At 37.3% G+C, this 8697-nt stretch overlaps 1 protein-coding gene across 1 annotated transcript; it reads left to right on the top strand.

Annotated features, from left to right (window-relative positions):
- Positions 1-5592: 5592 nt before the first annotated feature.
- On the top strand, positions 5593-7726 carry LOC310650148 (uncharacterized protein; the record flags this gene model as incomplete). Its single annotated transcript, XM_083378984.1, has 2 exons — positions 5593-5719; positions 6636-7726. Exons 1-2 carry the CDS (start codon positions 5632-5634, stop codon positions 7724-7726), a joined length of 1179 nt encoding a protein of 392 aa, XP_083235110.1. The 5' UTR covers positions 5593-5631.
- Positions 7727-8697: the final 971 nt, after the last annotated feature.

The raw sequence follows: 8697 nt of genomic DNA, 5'->3' as shown, positions 1-8697 counted from the left end.
AGTATGTGGATCGAGAACGACCAGAAGTACAGGTAGGATTTCGAAGAGGCAGAGGAACTAGAGATCAAATTACCAACATACGTTGGATCATGGAGAAAGCTAGAGAGTTCCAGAAAAACATCTACTTCTGCTTCATTGACTATGCTAAAGCCTTTGATTGTGTGGATGACAACAAACTGTGGCAAGTTCTTAAAGAGATGGGCGTACCAGACCATCTTATTTGTCTCTTGAGAAACCTATATGTGGGCCAAGAAGCAACAGTAAGAACTGGACGCGGAACCACTGATTGGTTCAAAATTGGGAAAGGAGTCCGGCAAGGCTGTATACTGTCGCCCTGCCTACTTAACTTATATGCAGAGCACATCATGAGAAAGGCAGGGCTAGATGAATCAAAAGTTGGAATTAAGATTGCCCGAAGAAATATCAACAACCTAAGATATGCAGATGATACCACTCTAATGGCAGAAAGTGAAGAAGAACTAAAGAGCCTCTTTTTGCGGGTGAAGAAGGAGTGCAAAACTTGGGTTGAAACTTAACATTAAGAAAACCAAGATCATGGCATCCGGCCCTCTCAATTCCTGGCAAATAGATGGGGAAGAAATGGAGGTAGTGACAGATTTTATTTTCCTGGGCTCCAGGATCACTGCAGATGGGGACTGTAGCCAAGAAATTAAAAGACGCTTGCTCCTGGGGAGGAAAGCAATGGCAAATCTAGTCAGCACACTAAAAAGCAGAGATATCACCCTGTCAACAAAAGTGTGTATAGTCAAGGCTATGGTCTTCCCAGTTGCAATGTATGGCAGTGAAAGTTGGACCATAAAAAAGGCTGAGCGCCAAAGAATTGAGGCCTTTGAACTGTGGTGCTGGAGAAGACTCCTGCTAGTCCCTTGGACTGCAAGGCGATCAAACCGGTCAGTCCTAGAGGAGATCAACCCTGACTGCTCTTTAGAAGGCCAGATCCTGAAGCTAAAACTCAAAATACTTTGGCCACCTAATGAGAAGGAAGGACTCACTGGAGAAGAGCCTAATGCTGGGAAAGATTGAGGGCAATAGAAGAAAGGGACGACAGAGAATGAGGTGGCTGGATGGAGTCACTGAAGCAGTAGGCGTGAGCTTAATTTAATTTAATTTAATTTAATTTATTAATATTTCTATACCGCCCTTCTCCCGGAGGACTCAGGGCGGTGTACAGGGCAAGAATAAAACACAGAAATTTACAAAAATTAAAAGATAATTAAATACATGCCCGATTAAAATACAATTGATACATAATAAAAACCCCAATTAAAAATGATAAAAAAAAAACCCACCAATCCCCCCTCAGGCTAGGCCGGCTTGCTCGAACAAGTATGTTTTCAGATCGCGGCGAAAGGAGCGGAGATCGGGCGCCGTCCGGAGCTCAACCGGTAACTGGTTCCATAGCTCCGGGGCGCCCACAGAGAAGGATCTCCCCCTGGGGGCCACCAGACGGCATTCTCTGACCGGTGGCACCCTGAGGAGGCCCTCTCTGTGGGAACGCACAGGGCGCAGGGAGCTTGATGCCGGCAGCAGATGTTCCCTGAGGTACTCCGGCCCCATGCCATGGAGGGCTTTGAACACCATTACTAGCACCTTGAATCTCACCCGGAAGACAACTGGCAACCAATGCAGCTCACGGAGCAGAGGAGTCACATGGGAGTATCGGGAGACTCCCAACACAACTCTCGCGGCTGCATTCTGTACCAGCTGGAGCCTCCGGGTGGTCCTCAAGGGAAGCCCCATGTAGAGAGCGTTGCAGTAGTCTAGGCGAGAGGTCACGAGCGCGTGAGTGACCGTGCATAAATCATCCCGGCTTAGATAGGGCCGCAACTGGCGCACCAGGCGAACCTGGGCGAAAGCCCCCCTAGTCACAGCCACCATGTGATCTTCCAAGGTGAGCCGCGAATCTAGGAGGACTCCAGAAGATGGTAGAGGACAGGAAGGCCTGGAGGAACATTTTCCATAGGGTCGCGATGGTTCGGACATGACTTCACAGCTAACAACAACAACAAATCCTCAACCTGTGTTCATCTGTAGTTCAGAAGAATAACCATGATTGGCAGTAATTAGGCCTCAGCTGAATTGTCTCCCAATCCTTGGGAAAACCCAAAGTGAATGACATCATTAAGCCAAAAGACAATCAGAGTTATCCATCCATGGCAATCAACTGCCAGACTACATATCTGATCCAGTTATGTGGGAGGAAACCTGAAAGCTTGAAACTTTTCCTCCTCTGTGCCTCCATGACCCCCAAATCGTGACTGGTGAAATTCCTGAAACTTACTTAGGCACATATCCAAGAAGGGACACACATATATGTACATCCTTGCCAAGCCCAACTAAGTTTCAGTAGGACATGGAGGGTAGCTTTATTACAGATAAAATCAGCAGTTCCAAGCCCAGGGCCACTGAGAATCCATCAGCTGTGCACTGATGGTTGATGCTGAGGACTGCTTTCACCAACAGGCCCCCAGCTTGTTAGGTGAATGGAAAATGCATAGTTTAGAAAAAGCATATAGTCATAGATTTGTGGTGGTGTTTTTAGTTATATAAGTGATCAGATAAGAGAATTGCACATTGTTTTTGTGCCCCATTTTTCAGCCAGAAGGTAATTTACAGAATAATGAAAAATCTCTATTTTCACAGTCATGACGACTTTGTAGTCATCTATATTCATAAGAAAAAGATGGTTTACAACATGCATTAGTGTGCATATCACAACAATTAATACTTCCTAAAACACATTTTTCCTGGGATCACATGTAAATTCTTTAGGGAATTGCAATATATGAGCCCACCCATGCTTTGAATCATCTTTTCCCCTTTGGATTCAGATTGTTGCATAGCCCTAATACCTACTATTTAAAAAGACAACACAAGTGAAGGAATAATGGTGGGAAGAGAACACGAAAACAGTATACACCAATTCTTAAATCTTTTGTTATTCTTGTAATGACCAGCTATAATGGAAATGATGCGTAGTACATAGAAGATAGTAGGTGAAGTATCTAAAGGCACCTGATATTCCAAAATTGGTTTATTTCTAAATCTCTATAAAAGTTTTAGGATATTGAGAGTAGAATTTATTACATTATTATTCAAACCAAACATCTTATCTTACAAAAATTTGTCAATGATGCAGTTATTTTGCAAGATAAGTTGTCTCTCTACAAGTCCTCTTGGAACAGAGGTCAAACTGTTAAGTGCCCTCAGTTGTTATGGAGCAGATTTCATGGTCACCCACTTTTAGAAATAGGGGTCTTTGCACAAATAAGTGGTCAGGGCAGCAACTGCAATACTGAAGGCATGGTTCTTTAACCTTGGTTCAGTGAAGGCCTAGTCAGGTAAGGCGAGCTACTTTAATATTAACTTATAAAGGAGTCTCGGGTAAAAATTATGCTTTAAATTGCATAAAATGCATTATTATTACTTAAACAGAAGCTTTTTGCAACAGATAAATGAAAGCTTCTCAGCAGAAATAAACCACAGATCAGAATTGGCTTTGTTGCTTTGTTGAAGGCAGCGATCAATTAGAGGAAGTTTGATGACAGGATGCCATCTGAAAACAATTCTGTTGCAAGGGGGCCGTTACCTAGAGTAATTTAACTGTGCTTTAGCTTACTGCTGTGGACATAAGTCAGGGCAGGGGTCCAGAGGTGAACAAAAGTTCATCATTAATATACTAAAAACTCAGTCCTTGAGTATTTCAATGAGCAACTTAGAGATCATGCTAAACATGTTGTGCAGCACATGTGAGTGCATGGGCAATCAGCATGCCCAGGAAATGTTAATAACCAATAAATGGCATTGTAACTACGTACTTCTTTTGAAAAAAATATAAAAGCTATGATTTAAATCTCACTTGGCATGCCCATTTTCTTTTAAGCTGAAATTTACAAAAACCATCAGCTGAAGTAGACATTTTGTTCCTACCGGTATGCAGACATAAAGTGTTTGAATTCAACTTTCCTCCACTCTGTGTGAATGATTGGCTTATTGCAAGATGAATGAACAAAAAGATGGTTTGTGGCCAGCAGTGCCAATAATTCAAGGAAGATTATACAATTAGGGAGGGGTCAATAGGAACCTTTGATATTCCTGATGTAAGGGCTAAAGGGCTGAATATTGCCTTTCCATTTAACAACAACAACAACAACAACAACAACAACAACAACAACAACAATAATAATAATAATAATAATAATAATAATAATAATAATAATAATAGACCTTGGAGGTCATCTAGTTCAACCTCCCTGCTCAGGCAGGAAACCCTATATCATTTCAGACAAATGGCTGTCCAGTCTCTTCTTAAAAACTTCCAGTGTTGGAGAATTCACAGCTTCTGGAGGCAGATTGTTCCACTGATTAATTGTTCTAATTGTCAGGAAATTTCTCCTTAGTTCTAGGTTGCTTCTCTCTGTGATTAGTTTCCATCTGTTGCTCTTCTCCTGCCCTCAGGTGGTTTGGAGAATAGCTTGGCTCCCTCTTCTTTGTGGCAGCCCCTGAGATATTGGAACACTGCTATCATGTCACCCCTAGTCCTTCTCTTCATTAAACTAGACATACCCAATTCCAGATATATAGATACTGAAAGGCAGATTGATATAATGGTTAATGGCATCAGGAGACCATGAACCTTAGGCAAAAGACCGGCTGGCTGACATTGGACCAGTGGCTCTCGTTCTAAGAAGAAGGAAATGGCAAACAACTTCTGAAAATCTTGCCCATAAAACTGCATGGACTTGACAAGGCAGCAACAAAACAACTGACTATTCTAGCTGACTTTATACTATTTGTCTGTCAAAATATGACACTGAATAATTCCAAAAATTGCATGACATTTTGGAACAATTTATTTAATTAACACATGCTCATAGCATTTTGCATTCATAAAAACATTAAAACAAAAATTTGATGTCTCAGTTTTAATATAGACAAATAAAAATGAATAGCAATAAGCACAATACCCAACTATTGTGTACAATTCCAAATACTTATTTTTTATGCATTAGAGTCAATGGCATTGAAGCATTATCAGCTGTATATGTAATGATTATTAAACAACTACAAAGCAAAACAAAATTATACACATCTGGCAGTTTGATTAACAAAATTAAAAAGTGAAGATGTAAAATGAAGGTAATGGTTAAAAGGATTGTTTTTTTAACTGTTGGAAGAGAATTCTATTAGCAAACAAATAAGACATTAGTTTGCTTTCAATCTTTATGGATATTTTTCAGCCTTGTAAATAGTCACTGACCTATATAACGCTATGTAAACTTTTCTATATCCAGTTTTCCCAAAAGTGCCTTTCCAAAAGACAACTGCACTTTCTTGGAGTTTTTTTGTTTGAAAACATTTCACTTTTCCAAGAAGCTTCTTCAGTTCAGTTCTACAGAACTGAAGATGCTTCTTGGATGAGAAGGAAAACGTTTTCAAAGAAAAAAAAACAAGTTGGTCCAGTTTCTTTTTAGAAAAGCACTTTTGGGACAACCATAATCTAGATTATTGAGATGTAACACTTTGTTATATCCAGTGTTATTCATTTTATATTTTGTATTAATGAAAATATTTATATCAAAGCATTATATTTTGTTGTGAAATGCAGAAATGAAGAATAAAGGTGAAGCTCAAAATAATGAGAAGTTTGCATTAATAAGTTCCTGCCCAGTAAACACTGACCGTCCACCATATACTGGTATGTAATTGTTAATTCTAAAATGGCCATGTTTGGTTTAATCTTATTTTGGATAAGCATGCAACTGTCTCTTGAACTATGTTTCCACATGTTGATTAGGCTCCACATGTTGACATGATGCCATGCATTTTGTTTTCTTAAATTATCTCAATGTCACTAAATTATAGCTTCACAGATAACTAAATGAAGATGGCTTACCAACATTTACTATAAAATATGTGCAGAAGGGTATAGATGAAATGAATCTATACAGTTTTTGCAATTTTTAAAATAACTTGAGATTTTGGGGCACCTCATTTTTACTTTAGAATTATTGTTTTGCTGACATATTGAAGAATTCTCATTGTGGACCTGCCAGATAATTAGAAGCGATGTTGTGTTCATAAATTTGTGTTTAAAACATTATTTTTATTAACCAGTCATCCTTCCAGTTTGTTTTTTGCTCTCATCTTCATTCTCTCCCAAACATGAACATTTTTATCATAATAGTAACAGCCATGCACAGTATGTATAAAAATGCAAGGTTAATAAAACAGAATTATTCAATAATATTTATTTAAAATCTAGAAAGATGCTAAGATCTATGTCTGTTTGATCATTAGAGCTGGTTAGAGACCCCTGCTATAAAACAAAAGTAAAAAGATATTCTACTACCTGTTGCTAATCAAACATTAGTAAGCATGGGAAAATAGATGTGTTACGTACCTCTTTAAAGAAAAACAAAGTATATTTTCTACTCATGCAAAGTTGCTATTGATTATTAAATACTTCTAATAACTAATAATTTTAGTTATTATCAACTTACCTCTGAATTTTTTCAACACATTATCCAATCCGTAAAGCTTGATTTTCATGAAAACTAAAATTTTATTGCAACATTTTAAAGTTCATTCATTCATGTTTTTCCCACCTGTAGGTAAATACACACTTTTTGATCTGCAAGACTATGCAGCAAAGAATCAAGACCAACTAATAATGCACCTAGAAAAGATCCTGAAACCTGATAATTTTGAGACACTGAAAAAAGAACTGATGTGTAGTGTGCTGAATACGTTTTTTTCATTTACTGCTCAGAAATATTATGAACTGTTTAGAAACGGTGAACTGAAAGAATTTTTGCAAAATGTTTCTAGTGGTAAGAAATCAGAAAAAATACCTAAGAAACTTCTTAACTTTATGTTCTCTAAGAAAAAAAACAACCGTAAAAGAAAGGCCCAGGAACAGATGCAGAGACAAGGCAATATTAATTTGAAAAAAAGGCAGTTGGTTAATATTGATGATGATGATGATGATGATGATAAAAATGATGATAATGAGCTAGATAAAGTTACACGTGGAACTGATAATGAAAAAATAATCCAGATTCACCCAATTGAACATAAACCTGAAAAAAACCAATTGGTTAATATTGATGATAATGATGATAAAAATGATGATAATGAGCTAGATAAAGTTACACGTGGAACTGATAATGAAAAAATAATCCAGATTCACCCAATTGAACATAAACCTGGTAATGAAGATAGTAATGTGACAGAAGAACATTGGCTAGATCAAGATTCAAAATTCAAGATTCAAGCCATTAAGAACTGGTATGGAAAAAATAATTATAACAGGGAAGAAATCTCTTTAAACTACATTTCCATTCATAAGCATAAAGCATACTCCTGCTTCACAGCTCAGGATGTATTACAGTTCAAATTGCCAGATGACCCAGATTATTCTATTCTAGCAATTCTGGAGGATAAAAAAGATTTTACTCGTTCAGGAAATCTGAAAAAGGATGTGGAATTTGCATTGCAATTTAACATGGCTGTTCTAAATGTTAAATTTTGTGAAGTTACATCCTCTAATGGATTTTTTAATCGGATACAAGCTAATGGTTCCTTTGCTGAATCTGAAATTTTTTTAAAATGTATTGTGTTTGAAATTGTGTTGCCTGTTCTAGCACTGTATAAGTGGGTAAACTTAGATGCTTTCAAGAATGCTGTATATCTTAATACATAGAAGCAAATCTTCTTTCAGTGAGAAGAAGTTGCAAGTGCACCTTCAGTATTCCACTGAAAATGTCATTTCATTGCTTGATTAAATGGTAAATAACTTTTGATTGGATGGTTGACTAAGGAAGAATTCAGGGGGGGGTTTTGTCCCCCCCTTCCACAGCAGCCATTTTGATTCCTCTCTGATAGAATAGGAAGTTGTGATCTCATTATGGACTACAATTCTTTTTTTATATAATATTCCAAAAATAGATTTGTGAATAAAAAAGTCAGTCACCACATTCTAATTTTATCCCTGGTTCTTTTTTGTCTTTTCTGTATCATGACTGTATTTGTAAGTATGCCCACCATTCCAACTCTATACCATCTTCTAATAATCTTTTTCTTGTTTTCAGGTCTCCATTTTAATCTAAGAGATGTTTATATGTGATTACTCTTCCTAAATTTATGAATTTGGGGTGCATGAAAATCTCTAATATGGATAGCCAATTGGGGATTTCTATATAATTAAATTTTTTAATTTTTATCCACACGTCTAATAGTGCCTGTCTAATATGATGATTCTGGAAGTACTGATGAACCTTATATTTTCCATCCCACTTTATAGCATGCCACCCAATTTGCATGTCATGACCTTCTAATGCTAGGAGTCTTCTGTTCCTTAAGTGTATCCAATCCTTTATCCATACCACTATTGCTACTTGATAATATTTTTCCCAGTTCGGGAGGCCAATCCCTCCTCTTTCCTTTGCATCCTGTAATAATTTTAATTCTTGGTTTTCTACCTTGCCAGATAAATTTGGATGTAATTCTGTTTAAATTTTCAAAAAAATCCTTACCTAATTTAATTGGTACACATTGGAATAAAAAGAGTAATTTGGGAAGTATATTCATCTTGATTGTCGCTATTTTCCCCATAAAGGAGAGCTGCAAGTTTTTCCATCTGTCTAGGTCTGCTGTAATTTGGTCTATTAATTT

This window comes from Vipera ursinii, assembly GCF_947247035.1.
Source record: "Vipera ursinii genome assembly, chromosome: Z".
In the NCBI taxonomy this organism is placed as follows: Eukaryota; Metazoa; Chordata; class Lepidosauria; order Squamata; family Viperidae; genus Vipera; species Vipera ursinii.
The sequence above is the reverse complement of the archived record's forward strand: the minus strand, read 5'-3'. Positions and strand labels throughout refer to the sequence as shown.